General features: G+C 37.9%; 1 protein-coding gene across 1 annotated transcript in view; it reads left to right on the forward strand.

The window, feature by feature from the left end:
• Positions 1-26,103, forward strand: part of SLC39A12 (solute carrier family 39 member 12) — an 83,854-nt gene extending 57,751 nt beyond the window's left edge. Inside the window, exon 12 of the mRNA XM_042993659.1 lies at positions 25,972-26,103. Within this exon, the coding sequence (XP_042849593.1) occupies positions 25,972-26,103 (132 nt within the window). The remainder of the gene's footprint in view (positions 1-25,971) is intronic.
• The last annotated feature ends 297 nt before the right edge of the window (positions 26,104-26,400 follow it).

Consider the following 26,400-nt stretch of genomic DNA (forward strand, 5'->3'; position numbering starts at 1 on the left):
TGGCTCAGTCGGTTAGGCATCTGACTTCAGCTCAGATCATGATCTCACAGATCACGAGTTCAGGCCCTGCATTGGGCTCTGTGCTGACAGTTCGGAGCCTGGAGCCTGCTTCAGATTCTGTGTCTCCCTCTCTCTCTGCCCTTCCCCTGCTCACACTCTGTTTCTCTCTCTCTCAAAAAAATAGATAAACATTAAAAAAAATTTTTTTTAACTATACACACACACACACACACACACACACATACACACACACATATATATACATATATATAATATATACCCAAACACACAAAAATAAAATCTACGTATTAAACCCAGTCAATAAACAGGATTATAGATCATCAGACGATGAGCATCCATTGGCTTCTCTATGTTTATTTTAGCTCAGTAGATTTAACAGCTTCATAATAGTTTTCACAAAGGGTGAAAAGAACATAAGTTGACTGACAAAACGGCCACCTTTCTAGCGAGGCTTCTCATCTTTCCTTAATCACATGACTACAAAATTAAACCAAAATGAACCAACACTTTTAGGATACCGATCCTATTTCCTCTTCATTATTCTTTATCCTCCAATTTATTGATTTTGATGGGGTCTTGCTTTCTCAGAGAAATCTAGTTATGTCCAATGCACTTCAGTCAGTAATCGAAAATCACCAAGTTGGTTCTGATAAAAGAGTCCTTGCTCCCTCCAAGAAAACTGTTAAGCTATTGTTTCTTTGAAGGTTGAGAATACCTACGTGTCATGCCCTTTAAACAAAATCCATCCATAGAAAGGGGATATTTTGTTTGACATATAAATAAGACATATAAAATAACGTTGATATACATACTTGCTTTCAACAAATATTGCACTTGAAATCAGTGAATGCAACTGACATGTAAAAGACTCTTTCTCTGGGGGGAGAAAAATGACAAGCATTTAAAAACCATGTCAGGCAGCAAAATTAATATAATTTAACATTCACAATTTCTTCCCCAAAACAAGAAGTATGAATCATTCTTGCCAACAATTTTGAAAGACTTTTATTCTCTTCCTTTATACATCAGTCAAACTCTGCACTTAGGTATTTTCTACCGAGAAAATGATTAATAAACCCAATTTTGATAAATGCTGAGCTCTGCAATTTTTAAACTGTGACCACCAGAAATGTTGGCCTTTTTCTGCTCCTTGTATTTTTTTTTTCTTCCAGCTAGTCTCTCAAACCATGCACCTGTGCACACCCACATCTTCCAAAGTAATAATCCATTTCTTAGGAAAATACTAAAGATGACTAATGACTCTCTTTCCTGGGCTATATAATTAAGAATTAGTCTAACTGAATCATCCCCCTAAGGAATAAATGAAGCAGTGAATTGTTAGAGACAAGTTAGAAACAGGTAACATCTTTGTCTCTCTGAATCATGTGTGACAACGATGAAGCCTTTGCTCTACAGCTCAATTTTCAAGAGGAAATTTTCATTTGTTTTCCAATGCAAACTGCTTCATAAATTCCCTTGGGACGATTAGATTGGGAAATTAGAAGCCTATAATACCTGTATTTAAATATTTAAGTAAAATATCTAATGCCGAATTTAAAAAATAATGACCTTCGGATAGACCTCCTCTCTGGTACCTTCACTTTGGTGATCCCAGATACATGGAGGACTGTGGTCCTTACTTTCTTGCTTGCAGAGGAAAATTACAACTACGGTATTAAGTTGTTTTGTGAACAGAGCTGCTAATTTCAAAAGACCTGCATTCAAAGCAGAATTTGTGTCAGTGGGAACAAATCTCCCAATGTTAAGGTATCGTTGAGTCAGCGCAGTAATCTGTGTTGAGGATGTTACTGTTCATAATCAAATATGGTGCTAAAATAGAATGCTCTTCTCTTATTTTTGTCCTATAGAACTTGGGGATTTTATTTCAAGACAATATTGTTATTCTGGCCACTGCTTTTACCCCCTGGAATTTTTTTAAAATTCCAGTACAATTAGCACACAGTGTTATATTAGTTTCAGGTGTACAATATGGTGACTCAACAACTCCATACATCACCCAGCATTCATCACAACAAGTGCACTTAATCCCCACCACCTATTTCCCCCATCCCCTCACCCACCTCCCCCCGGGGAACCATCATTCGCTCTCTCTGTTTAAGAGTCTGGTTTTTTGGATGTCTCTTTTTTGCGTTCATTTGTTTTGTGTCTTAAATGCCACATGTGAGTAAAACCCTGTGGTATTTGTCTCTGATTTATTTCTACCAGCATATACCCTCTAGGATCCACCCATGTTATTGCAAATGGCAAGATTTCATTATTTTTTGCGGCTGAGTGATATTCCATTGATATCCAGTGATATTCCACCTCTTCTTTACCCATTCATCTATCAATCGATGGGTTGCTTCCATAGTTTGGCTATTGTTTATCGTGCTGCAATAAACACAGGGGTGTTCTTTGGATAAATACCCAGTAGTGGGATACTGGATCATATGGTAATTCTCTTTTTAGTTTTTCGAGGAACTTCCATACTGTTTTCCATAGGGACTGTGCCAGTTTACATTCCCACCAACAGTGCGTGAAGGTTCCTTTTTCTTCCCATCACCAACACTTGTTGTTTCTTGCGTTTTTGATTTTGGCCATTCTGACAGGTGTGAGGTGATACCTCACTGTGGTTTTGATTTGCATTTCCCTGAAGACAGTGATGTTGAGGATCTTTTCCTGTGTCTCTTGGCCATCTTGATGTCTTCTTTAGAAAAATCTCTGTTCATGTCTTCTGCCCAGAAAATAAAACATACTTCTAGCCTCCTCCTTTATATTGCTGTCAAAGAAATGACTAAGAAAATGAATTCAAAACAACAAAAGAGAAAACATATAATAGACAGAAGGATAGATTAGGTTGAAACCACACACCAACTTTTACTGAATCAAGTCTTAGGAGACTGTTAAAGGCACGAATTGATACGAGATTTCTCTGCAAATACTCCAGAGAAAATTTTCATTCTCCAGAACATTGTAGAAGGAGAACTCCAGCAAGCCCTCCTGAGATTTTATAGTTGAGAAAACCTCATTCTGTGGATAGGCAATCTTCACCAACCAATTATAGCCAGGAAACAGCCAGGTTGCTTTAAGGAAAAGAAACTTAGACTTCCCTCCATCATGTTATAGCTGACAATCCCAAAGAAATTCAAAGTAAGCCACACTTCAGACTCTAAAAACAGGACTCTAATAAGGGCACTCATCCCAAATGGCTTTGTTCCCATGACCTCATCTAAGGTGCCAGTTCCTAATACCATCACACTGGGGCATAGGGTTTCAACATACAAATTTTGAAGGAAAGAAAACATTCAATCCATAACATCTATGCTCCAGGACTTTGAGATCTAAACATAATACATGTTTCTCACTGCAAAGTGATGATAATGAATCCTTACCAGGCGGTGAATGACCCTCTTCCTATCACCTACGTTCTTGGATGTAATTAAATGCTGCTTATTGTGTTATTATAATAAGCTAGAGTTAATCAAAACAGAGCTTGGAGTATGTGTGTGTGTGTTTGTGCATGTGTGGTGTTTATTATGGTAAAAGATACAAAACAAGAAATTTACTCTTTTAACCATTTGAGGTGTAGAGCTTAATGACATTAAGAATATTCACATTCTTGTGCGTCCATCACCACTATCCATTTATAGAACTTTTTTCATCTTCCCAAACTGAAGCTCCATACTCATGAAGCACTAACTCCCCACTGTCCCGGCCCCTACTCTCTGGCAATCACCTTTTTACCTTCTGTCTCTCTGAATTTGACTACCCTAGGTACCTTATATAAGTGGAATCACACAGTATTTGTCTTTTTGTGACTGTTTGATTTTACTTAGCATAAGGTCTTCAAGGTTGATCCGTGTCAGCATGTGTCAGAATTTCCTTCCTTTTTAATGCTGAATAACATTCTATTTGTGTCTGTACAACACTTTGCTTATTCAGTTATCCATCAGTAGACATTGAGTGGCTTTCACCTTTTGGCTATTGTGAATAATGCTGCTGTGAACATGGGTATACAAATATATCTTGAAGTCCCTGCTTTCAATTCTTTTATGTATATATCCCAAAATAGAGTTGCGGAATCATAGAGTGTCTATTTTCAATTACTTGTTTTCCATAGTGGCTGCATCATTTTACCCACCCTCTTTCTCTGCATCATCACCAACACTTGTTATAGCCTGTCATTTTGAAAATAACAATCCTAATGGATGTGAAGTGGTATCTCATTGTTGTTTTTGTTTGTATTTCCTGAATGTTTAGTGATGTTCTTTACCATCTTTTCACGTGCTTATTGAGCATTGGTATATTTTCTTTGGAGAGATGCATATTAAAGTCCTTGGATCATTCTGTTTAGATTTTTGTGTGAGTGTGAGTTGTAGGAGTTCTTTATATATTCTGTATATCAATCCCTTATCACATAAATGACTTACAGATGTTTCCTCCCATTCCGTGGATTACCTTTTCACTCTGTTTATAATGTCCTTTGATGCATAAAAGTTTTACATGTTGGTAAACCCAAATTTAATCTGTTGTTTTCTTTTGTTTTCTTGCCTGAGCTTTTAAAGACATACCCAAGAAATCATTGCCAAATCCACGGTCATGAAGATTTCTCACTATGTTTTCTCCTAAATGTTTTACAGTTTTACATTTAGGTAATTTACATTTACATTATACATTAATACATAATTTACATTAATTTACATTTACAGTCTTACATTTAGGTCTTTTATCCGTTTGGAGTTCATTTGGTATAGGGTATAAGGTTAGAGTCCAACTTCATTCTTTTGCATGTGGATACACAATTTTCCCAATACCTTATGTTGAAAGGACTGTTCTGAAAGAATAGATTTGGCACTCTTGTCAAAATTGCCTATGTATGCAAGAATTTATTTCTGGTTTCTCTATTGTATTCCATTGGTCTATAGTATGTCTTTATGCCAGGACCAGACTCTTGATTATTGTAGCTTTGTAGTTAATTTTGACATCAGAAAGTGTGAGACCTCCAACTTTGTTCTTTTTCAAGATTGTTTTGACTATTCAGGGTCTCTTGAGATTTTATATGAGTTTTAAGATAGATTTTTCTATTTCTATAAAAAAATCATAAAGATTTTAATAGGAATTGCATTAAATCTGTAGATCACTTTACCTGGTATTGATATCTAAGCAATATTAAGTCTTCCAATCCATGAACATAGGACATCTTTCCCTTTATTTGTGTCTTCTTGGTGAAGTTTATTCCAAAGTATTTTATTATTTTTGGTGATATATTGCAGGTGGAATTGTTTTATTTAAAAAAAAATTTTTTTTTATGTTTACTTATTTTTGAGAGCATGAGAGACAGAACCCAAGCAGGAGAGGGGCAGAGAGAGGGAGACCTAGAATTCAAAGTAGGCTCCAGGCTCTGAGCTGTCAGCACGGAGCCCGATGCAGGGCTCGAACCCAAGGACCATGAGATCATGACCTGAGCTGAAGTCAGAAACGTAACTGACTGAGCCACCCAGGCGCTCCTGGAATTGTTTTCTTAATATCCTTCCTTTTCAGAGTGTTCATTATTTGTGTACAGAAACACAGCAGATTTTTGTGTTGATTTTGTATCATACAATTGCTAAATTTTAAATATATTTTAACATCTCAAAAGTAAAAAAAAGATATTGGTACTGGGTAACAAATTTTTATTTATCAGGACATGTTTTGTAAGCAGTATTTTTTAAAAAAATGTAGCACTTTAGTGAATATAATTGTTTAGGTTAAAGACATTTACAAGTCAAAAGGATTCCATCATTAATCACATGAGGTCATTTGTCTTCTTTTGTTTTTTTAACTCACTCAAAACAGAAATCTGACTCAATTTTATCCACTTTTTCCCTCTTCTTCTTTAATTTTAAGTTATACGAATAGATAAACATGCATTCATGAGAACAAGTAAATAAAAGAAATCTCTGTATTTCCTTAAAGTTAGAAGGGATGATGTTTTCTTAAATCCTTAATGAACAATGTATGACAAATTTGATCCTTTTGTGATCTTTCATTTACTAGACCAACTTCCCTGGTAGATTTATGTAGTCTGTGACAGTGAGTGCAAGATACAGTCTTGTTTACTTATTAAGGCTAACATAGGTTGTTTACAATTCAGTTCATCTAAAGTTAATTGAATGTGTGAAAAAATCACTGCTGTGAAGACCCAGCCTATGTGTGGCTTCATATTGTCACCAGTCCAGAAGAAAACCAAAAAGGTCATGTGACTGTTTCTGTGGTTGAATACTTACTAAAACAAGTATATTGATCACTCAACAGATGAGAGAAGAAAGACAAAACTTAGTCCACCTATGTATTGGGTTTATAAAGACCAACAGTGTTTCTAATGTATCAATTTTTCAGCAAGTTGTGATCTCATGGATGACTTCTTCAGAAAATTGTCTTGGAGACAGCTCATGGGTAAAGGAGCATATAGACTGTGTGCTAGGTTTTACAAACACTGGCCGAACTTTCGGGTGTCATTAAGAACCATAGTAAACTGAGGGTACAGGGGAAGATGGCGGCGTAGGAGGACGCTGGCTCATCTTGTCCTGCTGATCGCTTAGGTTCCACCCACATTGGCCTAAATAACCCAGAAAACCACTGGAAGACTAGCAGAATGGACTCTCTGGAGCCAAGTGTAGACAAGAGGCCCACGGAAGAGGGTAGGAAGGGTGGAGAGGCGGTGTGCACTCCACAGACTAGTGGGAGGGAGCCAGGGTGGTGGAGGGGCAGCCTGCCCGGCAAGGCAGAGCCCCCCGAGGTCTGGCTTGCAAAAGCGGAGGGGCCAGACTGCGTGAGTTCTGACAGCCAGCAGGACTTAACATCTGGAATTTTAAAAGTCAACATCTCTGCTCTCGGAGAGCAGGGAGGGCGAGAGGACGCCAGAAGGGAGAGTTATTGAGCCCTGGAAGGACAGAGCTCGGCAGGGGAACAAAGGCACTGGCAAGCGCCATCTCCCTCTCCCACCCCACAGCCAAAATTCCAAAGGGAACCAGTTCCCGTCACCAGACTTGCTTGCACCGTGCAAACGCCCAACGCTGTGCTTCTGTGGATCCATCCCTCTGACGGGTCTGCCTCCCTCCTGGTGCTTCAGAGCAAAAAAGCTACCTAAGCCTGCCCCTCCTGACCCTGTGCACCTTGCGGATTGACCCCATCTAATACGCCCTTGGCCAGATCCCATCGACACAGCACCACAAGCCTGGCAGTGTGCAAGCAGCCCAGACAGGGGCCATACCACTCCACAGTGAGTCCTGCCCCTGGGAGAGGAGAAGATAAGGTACACACCAGTCTGACTGTGGGCCCAGCGATATCTGGGGGCAGATATCGGGTCTGACTGCAACCCTGCCCACCAACACAAGTTTCTCTGGATAGCACAGAGGAAGTGCCCTGCAGTTTGAAGTTACCACAGGCACTACCCAAAATGACAAAACAGAAGAATTCTCCTCAAAGAAACTCCAGGGAGTAGCAACAGCTAACGAATTGATCAAAACCAATTTAAGCAATATAATTGAACAAGAATTTAGAATAATAGTCATAAAATTAATGGCTGGGCTTGAAAAAAGCATAGAGGACAGCAGAGAATCTATTGCTACAGAGATCAAGGAGCTAAAAATTAGTCATGATGATTAAAAAATGCTATTAATGAGGTGCAAAATAAAATGGAGGCAGCCATAGCACAGATTGAAGAGGCAGAGGAGAAAATACGTGAATTAGAAGATAAAATTATGGAAAAAGAGGAAGCTGAGAAAAAGAGAGATAAAAAATTCCAGGAGTATGAGGGGAGAATTAGAGAACTAAGTGATGCAATCAAACAGAACATTATTGGTATCATAGGAATTCCAGAAGAAGAGAGAGAGAAAGGGGCTGAAGGTGTACTTGAACAAATCATAGCTGAGACCTTCCCTGATCTGGGGAAGGAAACAGGCATTGACATCCAAGAGGCACAGAGAACTCCTTTCAGACGTAACTTGAATCGATCTTCTGCAAGACGTATCATAGTGAAACTGGCAGAATACAAGGATAAAGAGAGAATTCTGAAAGCAGCTAGGGATAAATGGCCCTAACATACAAAGGTAGACATATAAGGGTAGTAGCAGACCTATCTACTGAAACTTGGCAGACCAGAAAGGAATGGCAGGAAATCTTCAATGTGATGAACAGAAAAAAATATGCAGCCAAGAATCCTTATCCTGCAAGACTGTCATTCAGAATAGAAGGAGAGATAAGGGTTTTCCCAAACAAACAAAAACTGAAGGAATTCATCACCACTAAACCAGCCCTACAAGAGATCCTAAGGGGGACTCTGTGAGTAAACTGTTGCAAGGACCACAAAGTACCAGAGACATCACTACAAGCATGAAACCTACAGACATCACAATGACTCTAAACCCATATCTCTCAATAATAGCACTGAATGTAAATGGAATAAATGCTCCAACCAAAAGACATAGGGTATCAGAATGGGTAGAAAAAAAATACCCATCTATTTGCTGTCTACAAGAGACTCATTTTAGACCTGAGGACACCTTCAGATTGAAAGTGAGGGGATGGAGAACTATCTATCATGCTACTGGAAGTCAAAAGAAAGCTGGAGTAGCCATACTTATATCAGACGAACTAGACTTTAAATTAAAGGCTGTAACAAGAGATGAAGAAGGGCATCATATAATAATAAGGAAGAGCTAACAATTATAAATGTCTATGCACTGAATACAGGAGCCCCAAATATATAAAACAATAAGCATAAACATAAGCAACCTTATTGATAAGAATGTGGTAATTGCAGGGGACTTTAACACCCCACCTACAACAATGGATAGATCATCTAGATACAGGATCAATAAAGAAACAAGGGCCCTGAATGATACATTGGATCAGATGGACTTGACAGATATATTTAGAACTCTGCATCCCAAAGCAACAGAATGTACTTTCTTCTCAAGTGCACATGGAACATTCTCCAAGATAGATCACATACTGGGTCACGAAACAGCCCTTCATAAGTATAAAAGAATTGAGATCATACCATGCACACTTTCAGACCACAATGCTATGAAACTTGAAATCAATCACAGGAAAAAGTCTGGAAGATCTCCAAAAGCATGGAGATTAAAGAATACCCTACTAAAGAATGAATGGGTCAGCCAGGCAATTAGAGAAGAAATTTAAAAATATATGGAAACAAATGAAGATGAAAATACAACAATCCAAACACTTTGGGATGCAGGGAAGGCAGTCCTCAGAGGAAAATACATTGCAATCCATGCCTATCTCAAGAAACAAGAAAAATCCCAACTACAAAATCTAACAGCACACCCAAAGGAAATAGAAGCAGAACAGCAAAGACACCCAAAACCCAGCAGAAGAAGAGAAATAATAAGATCAGAGCAGAAATAAACAACATAGAATCTAAAAAAACAGTAGAGCAGATCAATGAAACCAAGAATTGGCTTTTTGAAAAAATAAACAAAACTGATAAACCTCTAGCCAGGCTTCTCAAAAAGAAAAGGGAGATGACCCACATAGATAAAATCATGAATGAATATGTAATTATTACAACCAATCCCTCAGAGATACAAGCAATTATCAGGGAATACTATGAAAAATTATATGCCAACAAACTGGACAACCTGGAAGAAATGGACAAATTCCTAAGCACCCACACACTTCCAAAACTCAAACAGGAAGAAATAGAAAATTCGAACAGACCCATAACCCGCGAAGAAATTGAACCAGTTATCAAAAATCTCCCAACAAATAAGAGTCCGGCACCAGATGGCTTCCCTGGGGAATTCTACCAAACATTTAAAGCAGAGATAACACCTATCCTTCTAAAGATGTTCCAAAAAATAGAAAGGGAAGGAAAACTTCCAGACTCATTCTATGAAGCCAGCATTACTTTGATTTCCAAACCAGACAGAGATCCAGCAAAAAAAGAGAACTATAGGCTAATATCCCTGATGAATATGGATGCAAAAATTTTCAAAAGATACTAGCAAATCGAACTCAACAGCATATAAAAAGAATAAAAAGAATTATTCACCATGATCAAGTGGGATTCATTCCTGGGATGCAGAGCTGGTTCAACATTCACAAATCAATCAATGTGATACATCAGATTAATAAAAGAAAAGATAAGTACCATATGATCCTGTCAATCGATGCAGAAAAAGCATTTGACAAAATTCAACGTCTTTCTTAATAAAAACCCTTGAGAAAGTTGGGATAAAAGGAACATATTTAAACGTCATAAAAGCCATTTATGAAAAGCCCACAGCTAATATCACCCTCAATGGGGAAAAACTGAGAGCTTTCCCCCTGAGATCAGGAACACGACAGGGATGTCCACTCTCACCACTGTTGTTTAACATAGTGTTGGAAGTTCTAGCAATCAGACAACAAAAGGAAATCAAAGGCATCAAAATTGGCAAAGATGTCAGGGCGCCTGGGTGGCGCAGTCAGTTAAGCGTCCGACTTCAGCCAGGTCACGATCTCGTGGTCCATGAGTTCGAGCCCCGCGTCAGGCTCTGGGCTAATGGCTCGGAGCCTGGAGCCTGTTTCCGATTCTGTGTCTCCCTCTCTCTCTGCCCCTCCCCCGTTCATGCTCTGTCTCTCTCTGTCCCAAAAATAAATTAAAAACGTTGAAAAAAAAATTTTAGAAAAAATTGGCAAAGATGAAGTTAAGCTTTCACTTTTGGCAGATGACACAATACTATACAAGAAAAACCCAATAGACTCCACCAATACTCTGATAGAAATGATACATGAATTCAGCAAAGTCGCAGGATACAAAATCAATGTACAGAAATCAGTTGCATTCTTATACACTAATAATGAAGCAACAGAAAGACAAATAAAGAAACTGATCCCATTCACAATTGCACCAAGAATCATAAAATACCTAGGAATAAACCTAACCAAAGATGTAAAAGATCTGTATGCTGAAAACTATAGAAAGCTTATGAAGGAAATTGAAGAAGATATAAAGAAATGGAAAAACATTCCATGCTTATGGGTTGGAAGAATAAATATTGTCAAAATGTCAATACTACCCAAAGCTATCTACACACTCAATGCAATCCCAATCAATATTTCATGAGCATTCTTCTCAAAGCTAGAACAAGCAATCCTAAAATTTGTATGAAACCACAAAAGACCCCGAATAGCCAAAGTAATTTTGAGGAAGAAGACCAAAGCAGGAGGCATCACAATCCCAGACTTTAGCCTCTACTACAAAGCTGTAATCATCAAGACAGCATGGTATTGGCACAAAAACAGACACATAGACCAATGGAATAGAATAGAGACTCCAGACTTGGGCCCACAAAAGTATGGCCAACTAACCTTTGACAAAGCAGGAAAGAATATCCAATGGAAAAAAGACAGTCTCTTTTTTTTTTTTTTTTAATTTTTTTTTTCAACGTTTTTAATTTATTTTTGGGACAGAGAGAGACAGAGCATGAACGGGGGAGGGGCAGAGAGAGAGGGAGACACAGAATCGGAAACAGGCTCCAGGCTCCGAGCCATCAGCCCAGAGCCTGACGCGGGGCTCGAACTCACAGACCGCGAGATCGTGACCTGGCTGAAGTCGGACGCTTAACCGACTGCGCCACCCAGGCGCCCCCAAAAAAGACAGTCTCTTTAACAAATGGTGCTGGGAGAACTGGACAGCAACAGGCAGAAGAATGAAACTAGACCACTTTCTTACACCATTCACAAAAATAAACTCAAAATGGATGAAAGATCTGAATGTGAGACAGGAAACCATCAAAACCCTAGAGGAAAAAGCAGGAAAAAACCTCTCTGACCTCAGCTGCAGCAATTTCTTACTTGACACATCTCCAAAGGCAAGGGAATTAAAAGCCAAAATGAACTATTGGGACCTCATCAAGGTAAATAGCTTCTGCACTGCAAAGGAAACGATCAACAAAACTAAAAGGCAACCGACAGAATGGGAAAAGATATTTGCAAATGACATATCGGACAAAGGGCTAGTATCCAAAAATCTTTAAAGAACTCACCAAACTCCATACCCAAAAAAACACATAATCCAGTGAAGAAATGGGCAGAAGACATGAATAGACACTTCTCTAAAGAAGACATCCAGATGGCCAACAGGCACATGAAAAGATGCTCAACGTCGCTCCTCATCAGGGAAACACAAATCAAAACCACACTCAGATATCACCTCACGCCAGTCAGAGTGGCCAAAATGAACCAATCAGGAGACTATAGATGCTGGCGAGGATATGGAGAAATGGGAACCCTCTTGTACTGTTGGTGGGAATGCAGACTGGTGCAGCTGCTCTGGGAAATAGTGTGGAGGTTCCTCAAAAAATTAAAAATAGATCTACCCTCTGACCCAGCAATAGCACTGCTAGGAATTTCCCCAAGGGATACAGGAGTGCTGATGCATAGGGGCACTTGTACCCCAATGTTTATAGTAGCACTTTCAACAATGGCCAAATTATGGAAAGAGCCTAAATGTCCATCAATTGATAAATGGATAAAGAAGTTGTGGCTTATATATACAATGGAATACTACTTGGCAATGAGAAAGAATGAAATATGGCCTTTTGTAGCAACGTGGATGGAACTGGAGAGTGTGATGCTAAGTGAAATAAGTCAGGCAGAGAAAGACAGATACCATATGTTTTCACTCTTATGTGGATCCTGAGAAACTTAACAGAAGACTGTGGGGGAGAGAAAGGAAAAATAAAGTTGGAGAGGGAGAGAGCCAAACCAGAAGAGACTCTTAAAAACCGAGAATAAACTGAGGGTTGATGGGGTTGGGAGGGAGGGGAGGGTGGGTGATGGGCATTGAGGAGGACACCTGTTGGGATGAGCACTGGGTGTTGTATGGAAACCAATTTGACAATACATTTCGTATTAAAAAAAAAAAAAAGAACCATAGCAAACTATCTACTTACCTATCTATTTAATTTAAAAAATTCTCCAAAGTGACCAATGTTTCTTTTTAATCATTTTCTAGATAACATGTTATCAATGAGTAATTATCAAATGACCCTTCAAAAGATCAAAAGAAAAAATTAACTGAATGCTTTATTAACATTGTTGTAAATACCCAGATGAGTGAATATTCTAAAGTCCATTTTTTTTCATGCATTTGATAACATGCAGATGTTATACAGGTATAAGATTGTGGAAAATACTAGGGAAAAAAAAGATCCTTCTGAGTATAAACAGAAGACTTTGAAATGGCACTCTCTAGTTTGACCTAAGCCACTAAACAGTCCAGTAACTTAAAATATACTTTAGCCTTTCCTTCTTCTCCTTTTTTCTCCTATTTTTAGAGCAATAGGAATGTGTGGGCAGAAGAAATACAGAATGATCCATAACCATTATAATTCTTCTCCCAGTGGGCCTATACTTCCCGCAAAGTGTTTCTTTAATTTATCTAGTGACTTTTTTTTTTTTTTTAATGTGTGGCTGTCTTATCAAGCACTTGAAATATGGTTAGTGTAACTGGGAAATGGATTTTTTTTTTAGTTAAAAAACTTTATTTTTGAGAGCAGTTTGAGGTTCATGACAAAACTGAGTAGAAAGTCCAGAGAATTTCCAAATAACATCTGTCCTCCACGTGCATGCTTTTCCCCACTCTCAACATCCTGCACCACAGAGGTACATTTGTTATAATTAAGAAACTCTGTTGACACATTATTATCACCCAAAGTCCAGAGTTCACATTTATTGCATATGTGGTGTTGTATGTTCTATGAGTCTTGACAAATGACACATACCCACCCTTGTAATGTGTAGAATAGTTCCCCTGCCCTAAAAATCCTCTGTGTCCTGCCTCTTCCCTTTCCATTAGCCCCTAGAAACCACGAATATTTTTTAATCTCTGTAGTTTTGCCTTCTCCAGAATGCAGTGTAGTTGGAATCATTCAGTATGTACCTTTTGAAACTGGCCTCTTTCACTTAGGGATATGGTTTTAAGGTCTCTCCCAGTCTTTTCGTGGCTCGATAGCTCATTTCTTTTTGGCACTATGTCATATCTGGATATACCACAGTGCATTTATCCTTTTGCCCACTGAAGAACATCTTGGTCACTTTCAGGTTTGGGCAGTTACAAACAAAGCTGCTATAAATATCCATGTGCAGGGTTTTGAGTGAACATAAATTTTCTATGTATTTGGGGAAATATCAAGGAGTGTCATCCCCGGATCATATGATAAGAGTATGTCTAGTTCCAGGAAAGATTTCCAAATGTCTTCCAAAGTGATTATACCATTTTGCATTCCCACCAGCATTAAATGAGAGTCCCTCTTGCTCAAGGTCCTTGTCAGAATTCAGTGTCATCGATGTTTGGATTTTGGCCGTGGTCATAGTTGTGATATCTCGTTGTGATATCTCGTTGCTGTTTTCGTTTGACATTTCCTAGTGAAATATGATGTTAAACACCTCTGAATATGCTTGCTTGCCATCTGTGTACCTTCTTTGGGGGAGGTGTCTGTCCAGGCCTTTTAACCATGATTTGAAACTGGGTTGTTTCCTATTTATGCATTTCAAGAGTTCTTTGTATGTTTTGGATGGCAGTCTCTTATCAGATGTGTCTTCTGCCAAAAAATTTTCCAAATCTCTGGCTTGTCTTTTCATTTTCTTGATATGTCTTTTGCAAAGAAGAAAATTTAATTTTAATGAAATTCAGCTTATCAATGATTTCTTTCATGAATCATGTCTCTGGTATTATATCTAAAAAAGGCATCACTGTACCCAAGATCATGTAGGTTTTCTCCTCTGTTATCTTCTAGGAGTTTCACACTTTTGTGTTTTCCATTTAGAGCTATGATTCATTTTGACTTAATTTTCGTGGAGGATGTAAGGTCTGTGTATAGATTCATTGCAGGTTTTTTTTTAAAAAGACTATCTTTGTTCCATTTTATTACTTTTGCTCCTTTGTCAAAGACCGGTTGGCTATATTTATATAGGTCTATTTCTGGCCTCTTTGTTCTGTTCCTGTAATCTGTCTTTCTGTCCTTTCACCAGTTCCATACTGTTGTGATTACTGCAGTTTTATATTAAGTCTTGAAGACTGACAGTGTCAGCTCTCCCACTTCGTTCTTCTTCAATTATATGGTGGCCTTTCTTGGTCTCTTGCCTCTTCATATAAATCCTGGAATCAGTTTGTCAACAACCATGAGATAACTTACTGAGATTTTGGATGGGACTGTGTTGCATCTGTAGAAGAACTGACATCTTGACAATATTGATTTTTCCTATCCATGGACATGGACTATCTCTATGCTTCTTTATTTTTTCCTTGATATCTTTTTTTGGAACTTTACGCTTTTTCTCACACAGATTGTGCACATCATTTTTAGATTTATCCCTAAGTATTTCATTTTTTGATGCTAACATAAATGCTAATGTGTTTTTAATTCAAATTCCAGTTGTTCATTCCTCATATGTAAAAAATTAGTCAACTTTTGTATATTACTGTCTATTACTGTATCTTGCAACTTTGCTATAAGCACTTATTGGTTCTAGGAGTCTTTTTGATGATTCTTTTGGATTTTATACATAAATGATCTTTTTCTATATTCCTTTAAATTCCTTTTCTCCTCTTATTGAATTCAGTAAGACTTTCAACTTGATGTTGAAAAAGCATCAGTGGGATGGGACATCCTTGCCTTGTGCCTGATCTTAGCAATAAGTCTAGTTTCTCACCAAGCATGATGTTACCTGTAGGGTTTTTTTTTTTTTTAATTATGGATGTTCATGATGAATTTGAGGAAGTTTCTTTAGAATCCTAGTTTGCTGGGAGTTTTTATCATAAACAAGTGTGGAATTTTTCCAGTGCTTTTTGTGCATCTATTAATATCTTCTTTTGACTGTTGATGTTGTCAAATAGACTGTATTAATTGTTGAATGTTGGACCAGTCTTATGTATTTAGATAAATCCCATGTGGTTGTGGTGTGTAGTTCTCTTACATATTGTTGGATTCAATTTGCTAATATTTTGTTGAGAAGTTTTCATATCTGTTCATAAGAGATATTGCTCTATAGTTTTCTTGCAATGTCTTTAGTTTTGGTATTAAGATATTGCTGGCCTTTTAGAATGAGTTAGGAAGTATTCCCTCTGCCCCTGTCTTCTGGAAAAGATTGTAGAGAATTGGTATAATTTCTTCCTTAAATGTTTCGTTGAATTCAATGGTGAACTCATCTGGGCATGGTACTTTTGTTTTGGAAGGTTATTGATTATTGATTCAATATTAAAAATAGATATAGGCCTATTCGGATTGTATATTTTTTCTTGTATGAGTTTTAGCAATTGTCTGTTAAAAGAATTTTTGTGTTTCATCCACATTATCGAATTTGTGGGTATAGAGTTGTTCATAACATCCATTTATTATGCTTTTATTGTCCTTGGTATTTGTAGTGATACCCCTTTCATTTCTGATATCAGTAATTTATGTTTTCTGTTTCTCTTAACTGGGTAGAGGCTTATAGATTTTATTGATGTTTTCATAGAATCAACTTTTGCTGCATCTGTCCATTTCTGATAGAAGCATGTTAAGGTCTCCAACCATAATAGTGGATCAGTCTCTTTCTCTTTGCTGTTCTATCAATTTTTGTCTCACATCTTTTTTTAATGTTTATTTATTTTTGAGAGAGACAGAAACAGAATGCAAGTGGGTTAGGGGCAGAGAGAGAGGGAGACCCAGAATCCGAAGCAGGCTCCAGTCTCTGAGTTGTCAGCACAGAGCCTGATGCGGGGCTCGAACTCACGAGCTGTGAGATCATGACCTGGGCTGGAGTCGGATGCTCAACCGACTAAGCCACCCAGACGCCCCTCACATTTTTTAACTCTCTGTTGTTAGGTACACACATATTAGGAATTGTTATGTCTTTTTGGAGTATTGAGTCTTTAGTTTTTATTTAATGCCCATCTTTATCCTTGATAGCATTTCTCGCTCTGAAGTCTGCTCTGTTTGAAATTAACATAGGTAGTCTTGCTTTCTTTTACTCAGTGTTAGCATGATATATCTTCATCCATGTCTTTACTTCTAATTGATATGTGCCTTTATATTTAAAATGGACTTCTTGTAGAACGCATATAGTTGGGTCTCATGTTTTGATCCGTTCTGAAATCCCTCTTTTTTTTTTTTTGGTGTATTTAGTCTATTGACATTTAGAGTGAATATTGATATAGTTGGATTAAAATCTACCGTATTTGTTACTGTTTTCTAATTGTTGCCTTTTGTTCTTTATGGCTACCTTTTTTTGCCTTCCACACCTTTTCTGTCTTGTGATTTTAATTGAACGTTTTATATAATTCCACTTGACTCATTTGTTAGCACATGAATTATACTTCTTTTTTGAGTATTTTAAGTGGTTACTCTAGAGTTTTCAGTGTACATTTACAAGTCATCCAACTCCTCTTTCAAATAACCCTGCTCCATGGATAATAAAAGTAGCTTGTAATAAGAAAATATTCCTAATCCATCCTTCCCATCCCTTGCATCATTTCTGTCAATTATTTCAATATTACATAAGCATACATACATAGGCACACACAAGCATACAGAATGGAATACATTGTTGCTATTATTTTGAAGAAACCATTATCTGTTGGATCAATTAGAACTTTAAAACCTAAAAGTTTTCATTTTGCTTTCACTTATTCACTTTCTGATACTCTTCCTTTCTTGTGTAGATCCCTGTTTCTGACCTTTATCATTTTCCTATCTCCAAAGAACTTCAATTAACATTTTTTACTGGCAACAGATTTACTCAAGTTTTGTTTGTCTGATAAAGTCTTATTTTCCTTTCTCTCTTTTTGTTTTCTAAGTTTATTTATTTTGAGAGAGAGGGAGAAAGAGCATGAGTGGGGTGGGGGTAGAGAGGGAGAGAAAATTCCAAGCAGGCTCTGTACTGTCAGCACAGGGCCCAACGCGGGGCTAAAACTCACGAATTGTATAATCATGACCTGAGCCGAGATGAGGAGTTGGATATTTAACTGACTGAGCCACCCAGGCGCTCCCTCCTTTCACTCTTGGAAAAGTTTGGAGGTGCAGAATTCTAACTTGGTGATTTTCTCTCTCAACACTTTAAACATTTTCTCTCACTCTTTTTTTTTTTTCTTGCATAGTTTCAGAGGAGAATTCAGATATAATTCTGTCCTTGCTCATCTCTATATAAGTTTTTTGTTTGGGTTTTGGTTTTGGTTTTGGTTGCTTGCTTGTTTTTGTTTTTGTTTTTTATTCTGCCATCTTTTAAGGTTTTTTTCTTACCTTTGTTTTTCTAAAGTCTGAAAATGATATGCCTACGTGAAGGGTGTTTTGTTTTTGTTTGCTTGTTGTTGGTTGGTTGGTTTTGTTTTGTTTTGTTTTGTTGGCACATTTCCGCTTGCTATTCTCTGAGCTTCTTTGGAGCTGGGATTTGGTACCTGATATTTTTGGGGGGGGAAATTCACAGCCATTATTGCTTCTAATATTGCTTCCATTCTCTCTCTCTCTCTCTCTTTTTTTTTTTTTTTTCTGATATTACCAATACACCTATATTACACGTTTTCTCTCATGGTTTCAATATTATGTTTTGGGGTTTTGGGGTCTTTTTTCTCTCTGCTTTTCAATTTTGGAAGTTTCTATTGTCATAGCTTCAAACTCAGAGTTTTTCCTCAGCTATGTCCTGTACACTAATGAGCCCATCATTGTTCTTTTCTCTTGCAGTGTTTTTCATCTCTAACTTTTCTTTTTGATTCTTTTTTAGAAGAATCTCTCTGCTTATATTATCTATCTTTTATCATTTCCGTTGTCTACTTTTCCCATTAAAGCCCTTACCGTATGAGTCACAGTTTGTTTGTTTTTTTAATTCCTGGCCTGATTATGCCAACTTTCCTGCTGTATCTGACTCTGGTTCCGAAGTTTGTTCAGTCTCTTTAAACTGTGTTTTTTGCCTTCTAGTAATTCATGTTATTTTGGTTGAAAGCACGACCTGTTGTACTGGGTAAAAGGAATTGTGTGGTCAAGAGTCCTGTAGTAATATCGTGGTAAGGCATGGAGAGAAGGGGAGCCTTCCATAGTTCTTTGATTAGGTCTTGGTCTTGTGGGGAGCCTGTGCTTCCAGACTGTGAACTTCTTGCCTCCTCCCCCTTTAGGTGGAAGAAAATGGCTAGAGTGGGGTGAAGTTGAGGACTTCCCTTCCCTAGGCTCTGATAAAACTCCAGCAGGTTAGACTTTGATAAAATAGTTTCTCATAAGGGAAATCCTTGTTAAGATCAGAATCTCTAAAGGATTTCAAAATGGCTTCTTTATCTTCCTCCTGATAAAAGCACAAAGGGATTCCCCCCCCTCCCAATATTCACTTGAGAATTTGGTAGAGCTCCTGGCAGTAAAATCAACAAAAGTGTGGGGACCCTCTGAGACTTAGGGTCCCCCTAAATTTTTTAATTCTTAGGCTTGTCTACACTAAGCCTGTAATAATTTGTTAATTACAGGTTTGTGTGTTTCTTTTTCCCTACCTTGGCTTATTGGGTCCCACAAAAGTTTCTTCCTGTAGGTTTCTGCTCAGGTAAGTTGTGATTCTGTATATTCACTTGACTTTCTTTCCAATGTTTGGGTCAGTCATTGGACCTCACTTTTCTTTCATATCTGAGAAGAGTTGTTGATTTTCAGTTTGTTCATCTTTTTTACCAAAAAAAAAAAAAAAAAAAAAAAAAGGCCAAAACATGACTTTCACTAACAAACTTCCATCTTGTTCTCAGATGTGGGTCTTCTGCAAAGACACAATTAAGTTCTTTAAAAATGTGACAAGGGCTCCTGGGTGGCTCAGTTGGTTAAGTGTCTGACTCTTGATTTCAACTCAGGTCATGATCTCACAGTTCCTGGGATCCAGCCCCATGTTGGGTTCTGTGCAGACAGCGCAGAGCCTTCTTGGGATTCTCTCTCTTTCCCTCTCTCTCTGCCCCTCCCCCGTTCACACTCACTTGCTGTCTCCCTGTGTCAAAATAAATAAACTTAAAAAAATAAAAATAATAAAAATGTGACAATTAGAACAACCTATGGAGTGTGTGCCCCTAGTGAGAGTAAGTATTACTAGGATAGCCTACAAAATACGTTTCTGAGGTTTTGTCTCTCATCATATTTCTTAGGAACGAGAGTGGCTCCTTTTAGCAAATGCAAATGCATACCTAACTCCATGTGCATAATGAATGGGTTTTAGGGTCCTTCTGAAAAGAAGATGGTGTAAGTCAGTTATCAAGAGAGCCTCATGAATGGAGAAGCAAATTATTTCTCTTGAAAGTTAATAATGTCAAAAGCTACGTATTCCTGAGAGAGGAAAAACATTTAAATTACAATTTTACCTTCATAAGAAACATCACCAAATGTCTTCAATTCAGTGAATGTTGAGGGGCGCCTGGGTGGCTCAGTCAGGTAAGCATCTGACTTTTGATTTCAGCTCAGGTCATGATCTCATGGTTTGTGGGTTCGAGCCCCATGTTGGGCTCTGTAGTGACACTGCAGAGCCTGCTTGGGATTCCTTCCCCCTATCTCTCTGCCCTTCTCCTTCTCACACTCTCTGTCTCACTCTCAAAATAAATAAATAAATAAATAAACTTTTTAAAAAATAAGTGAGGGGCACCCGAATGGCTCAGTTGGTTAAACGCCTGACTTCGCCTCAGATCATGATCTCATGGTTTGTGAGTTTGAGCCCCCCGTCGGGCTCTGTGCTGACAGCTCAGAGCCTGGATGGAGCCTGCTTTGGATTCTGTGTCTCCCTCTCTCTGCCCCTTCCCCTCTCATGCTCTGCCTCTTTCTCTCTCAAAAATGAATAAACATTAAAAAAAATTTTTTTAAATAAGTGAATGTTGAATATTTATATTTAAATTATAAATTTTTAATAATGAAAGGACTTTGATTTTTCGGTGTTTTGTAGAAGCATTGGATGCTGAACTTTCTTTTTCGGTACACACATTTGTGATCTGTACTGAAAGTAAATGTTGAAATATGTAGCGATAGATCTTTAATACCCACAAGAAACCAGTTTCAGATTACAGATAGAAGTAGACAGAGAAGGCTTTGCACAGCAAGATTCTGCAGCTTTGATGTGTAAGGAGAGACAAAAAATCTTAGTTCTAGAGAATGTTTTATAGATCGTCCTCCTTTGTGATAAGTCCTCCCTAGTATATAATTATTACAAGGCACATGACATTAGATTTCCTCACGTGTTCTAACATTCTCCGTGAGCATTCCCTTTAAAAAGTTAAGACTATGAATACAGTTATGGAGACTGACTCAAGTATAAATCATGTGCTTCATATCACTTTCTAAATGTCCAGAAATTCTAATCAGAGGTTTGGTCGACATACCTACATCTCAGTTAGTTAATAGAAATATAGGGATCATATCTACAGATAGGTCAGTCACCATGTAGACTTGGTCCATCTAGGGAATTGGTCTCCAGTGTCTGATTCAAATTTGAAAAAAAAAAAAAAAAGCACGTTAAAAGGCTTTTAGGTAAAGATTTTCTTTTTCTTTTTCTTTTTCTTTTTTGCCAGAACATTACAATTCCTTGGCTGTCATATTTTGGCATCCACTGATTTGAGTTGGGGAATTTGCTAAACATGGAGGTAAAAAAGAAAGTTGCTTTCTGCTTCAAGATTTCCAAATTTCTGGCAGCAATCTAAAAAACATATCTCTTAGCTCTATCTCCGGGCAAAAGTGTTTTGCTAACATTTCTCTTTTTTCCTGACCTTTTACTTCATTGTTAACATACTCTATCCATCATTTCACCCCCTCTAGTCTTAGGATATAATCAGGATCTGTAAAATTATTCAATAAGGGAATCTAATTGCCCTAGAGGAAAAAGGGACTTTTCTCTCTTGAAATCCAGGGGAAAATGGGTAGCACTAAAACTCATGTCAGGAATTTTTTAAAAAGAAAAAACAAAATATATACTCTTAAAAATGAATGCATATATATCTTTATGTCCCTTCAAAATTTACTGACTGAAATGATAACAAAAATGTGGGTAAGTTCAAAGAAAGTGAAATGTTGTAATCAGACACGATTGGGATTTGGCATTTTACATTTGTGTCTTTTGGAAAGACTTTTTGTGAGACTCTCTGGTATTTTGGTGCATATCCAAGAGATATTACAATTTATATATTCATCCATAATCATCCCAAAAAAAGCCAAGTATTTTCTCAAAAGCAAGCTTAGCTTGATTTTCTTACCAATATCCACTTACATGCGAACGTGCAAAGTTCAGATAGATCATCCAAATCAAGATGATCCGTATCAAGATGAGAATCTCCTTAAACTTTTTTTAAATGTTGATTTTCATTGTTTGTCCATTTCTATAGGCTTACAAGATTAGTCTTTTTTTTTTAATGTTTATTTATTTTTGAGAGAGAGAGAGAGACAGAGACAGAGACAGAGACAGAGCTAGAGCAAGAGAAGGGCAGAGAGAGAGGGAGACACAAATTCTGAAGTAGGCCCCAGGCTCTGAGTTGTCAACACAGATCTTGATGTAGGGCTGGAACTCGTGAACTGTGAGATCATGACCTGAGCCGAAGTCAGACACTTAGCTGACTGAGCCACCCAGGCACCCCGACTCTGTGATATCTTGCCATCCATCTAGATGGGTGTGCCTTATAGCAGCTCATCGTTCCCTTGAAGTCTTTCAGGATGCTCTGGCTACAGGTCTCATGCAGCACTTACTTTCATTTACATCCATTTTATCATGCCCTTTCTTATATCCTGCACCCCATTTACTCCTCATAATCCTGCAAGAGCTAAATTATTAACTCCTTTTGGTTCTGAGGAAACCATGGCTCGAGGAGGATAATGACTTACTCAAAGTCACATGAATGTGATGTCAGAACTAGGACAAGAAGCCCGCTCATCTCATTACTGTAGTAGACAGAGGATTGTACACTGTAACAACTCCGTCTTTGGCCCTCTGTCTTGTTTGTGTTTGCCCCGTGTACTCTCTTGGGGCTATGTGTTCCAGGCCCCTTGGAGATCAATATACGTGCCTCAGAAATGTCCACCAAGGTCGGGATGGCGGGAAGCTTGCTTTGGCTTCCCATGAGTCGGTTAGAGATAACATGCTCACTCCCCTTTCTGAATGCACAGGGGAATATTCTTTGGGAATATTCTATGGATTTTCAAAATGTCATCTTAAGTTGCAAAACTTCCCAGAAGACATTGAGTTCATGTGAACGGCGGCTCCTGGAGCTGTAAAATCCTCCTGATGTTTTCTTGTGGACAATGCCATGTGCATACTCAGAATAAAGGATTCTTGGTTTTCTTCCTGGGAATGGGGCCACTGACAGAGTCTGGAAGCTCTTATAAACACATTTATTCAATTCTATCGTGTGTCACACACTACAAGCAAACAGCCGGTCTACAAACGGGCTAGTGAGGAAAACAATAGATCAAACAATCGTTTTTAAAAATTGTGGCATTTCTTTGGATTGATTCATGACAGAAACTGATTGAGATTTTGCGGGAAGTCCCAGGACCCTCATTTAATTTCTGTGTTTTTGTATCTACGAGTTTTTGGCTATTAAATCTACCTAATCAAGACCTACTTCTTTCCATCGAAAGATCCTGACTAGAAGTTTGACGCAAAGATGAAAATTAGAAAATGAGCTTTCTCAATTGTAGGTTAAGACACTGGTGGTTTGAAAATAAATCTCAAGTTCTATCTTTTGAACCAGAACCATTTTCGTCACCTTGCTTTCTGTCTTGCCTGAAGTAGTTTTCTCAACAAGTCATTGAAAACAGCATGATTGTTCAGCAAATCATTCACATTTTATGGGCATTTACCAAGAAAATCTTTTTAGAAATCACTTCTACTTCATCAGAGATGAACAATCAGGTAGTGCTGGACACAGTGGACGTAAGATGAGCTGTAAATTCATCCACATCTTGTAAATGAACATTAATTACCTTGCTTGAAAAAAAGGGAGGAGAGGGAACTACACAATATCTCAATACCTTAGTGTATTTGGAAATAAGGCCGGTCAGAGCTTCAGCCTTTATGTTACCAGGGATGGCATAATTAATTGTGTCACCAAGATGGTCTGAAACATAAATTATTGAGACAGAAGGGAACTGGTAGCCCATGTTGTCTGGCCTTGGAGTCAACTGTTGGAAATTGCTTACAAGCTATTGAGAATCAGATGTATGGGGTGACTCTGATGCATGTATCTTGTTAATCCCTCCAGATTACCATAAATTGTTGGCTCTTTGGGAATATTCTATGGATTTTCAAATTTCATTTTGAGTTTATAATAGATAATGAACCAAATAGTATTACTCTCAAGTAGTATGATTAACCTGATGTTTAACCATGGCGGAGACAAACCAATAGGACACATAATTTCTTTAAGGTCATCCACCCAGGACAGCATTTCTGGATCCTCCTTTGCCTTCTAGTCCACTGCTCCGTGTTAGAGTGTAAGATAGCAGGACACAATAATCCTAATCTTCATTCTGTCCATTAATCTAATTTTAAAAGGGAGAAATATCCATCTCAAGCATACCCAAATAGAACATTCCAGATGCTCTTGTACAGGCCTGAAAAAAACATGTCAAGGTAAAAAAAAAAAAAAAAAGTATATCAACCTGTTTTCTCTTGCCGTAAATCTAAAACCCTTGCACATTTTATACGTTTTATCTTTTTCTTGCTGTAAATAACCCAGTTTTCAACCAGATGTGATTTTTACTCCTCAGGGAAATTTGACAACATCTGGAGACATTTTTGGTTGTCCCAACTGGGGTCAGAGGTACAGCTGACATATGTCAGGCAGAAGTCAGGGATGCTGCTAAGCGTCCTACAACCCCCGTAACAAAGAATTATCCAACCCAAAATGTCAACAATGGCATGGGTGAGTTAAGTCTCCCCTCCAGGCTGACCTAAGCCTGTTTTCTAATAGAAATGACTATGTCATACGAGAGATCTCCGCTCACCTTCCCGGGGTGAGGGATTTGAAAGAATGTGAGACAAAAACACATCACAGGGAGGACAGATACGGCACAGGGAATATAGTCCACGGTGTAAGAGCGTTGTAAGGTGACAGATGACAGCTACACTTGTGGCCAGCATAGCATCCGGTATAGAGGTGGTAAGTCACTAGGTGGTACGCTCAAAACTAATGTAATGTTGTGTGTCGACTGTACTTCAATTAAAAAAAAAAAGAAACCAGAAGAGACCCTTCAAAACTGAGAACACACTGAGGGTTGATGGGGGATGGGAGGAAGGGGAGGGTGGGTGATGGGCATCGAGGAGGGCACCTGTTGGGATGAGCACTGGGTGTTGTATGGAAACCAATTCGACAATGTTTCATATTAAAAAAAATAATAAAGGCCAAGTGAAAAAAAAAAAAAAAGAAAGAAAAAATACTACCTTGAGGTGCTGTTCCTAGATGCTCCCAGGAACATTTTGCTCTCAATGGTGTTAAAGCCATTTCACAAACAAAACCCTTGTCACTCGCCTCTAGGAGAGTAAAATGTAGCTTTAGGGCCTGATTCCTTTATTGTTCTGAAGGTCAGAAAGACCTTGAAGATCTCTTTGAAAGGAAACAAATATGTGCTTTGTAACAACCAGTAAGTTTAATGGCTCCATAAACCTAACAGAACAGTCAAAAGTAGTACTTTTCATCTATTATCTACTTTACAGTAAACAAAAATAAGAAGGATTGCGCTTGGTTTCAGTTGATAACTCTGTCATTTTAAGACTTCTGGCAACACTAGGATTCTTCTAACCGCAATCAAATGACTTAATTTATCTTACATTTTCAAATTTTGGTTGGGAGTAGGTATTAAGCATTTTGTAACTGCTTTGGGAATTTGAAAGGTTATTAGGTTCTGAATAACAGTCTCATGTTTTCCCACCAAACTTTTCCCAGCAGTGAATATATCTGGATCTTATTCTGGTTTTTTATTCTTTTTTTAGCTTCCTGAAATGACTCATGTTCAAACACGGCGACCCTGGTTGATGTTTCTCCTGCAGAACTTTGGATTGACCCTAGGTTGGCTTTCTCTCTTACTGTTGGCTATATATGAACAAAATATTAAAATAAGTTAAGAGTCTCACACTTCTTCAAAAAACGAATTTATATGGCCTCCTTTTCTTTTGTCGTACTCTATATAGTGATTGTAAATTAATTATTGTTATCTTAGACAAAGTATGTGTCTTTTAGTTCATTAAGTTATTAATTTTATAAGGCACTTTTGTTTTAGGATACAAAGATCACGTTGTCCTCAATTGAAATTCTGGTTTTAGTCCCCAGCACCATGATGGAACTCGTATCTTTTTTAGTAATTAGGAAATTCTAAATTAATTCTGGGAAACTTTCAAACAATATTGTTTTGCTAATAAAGA

Source organism: Panthera tigris, chromosome B4, assembly GCF_018350195.1.
Source record: "Panthera tigris isolate Pti1 chromosome B4, P.tigris_Pti1_mat1.1, whole genome shotgun sequence".
NCBI classification, from domain to species: domain Eukaryota; kingdom Metazoa; phylum Chordata; class Mammalia; order Carnivora; family Felidae; genus Panthera; species Panthera tigris.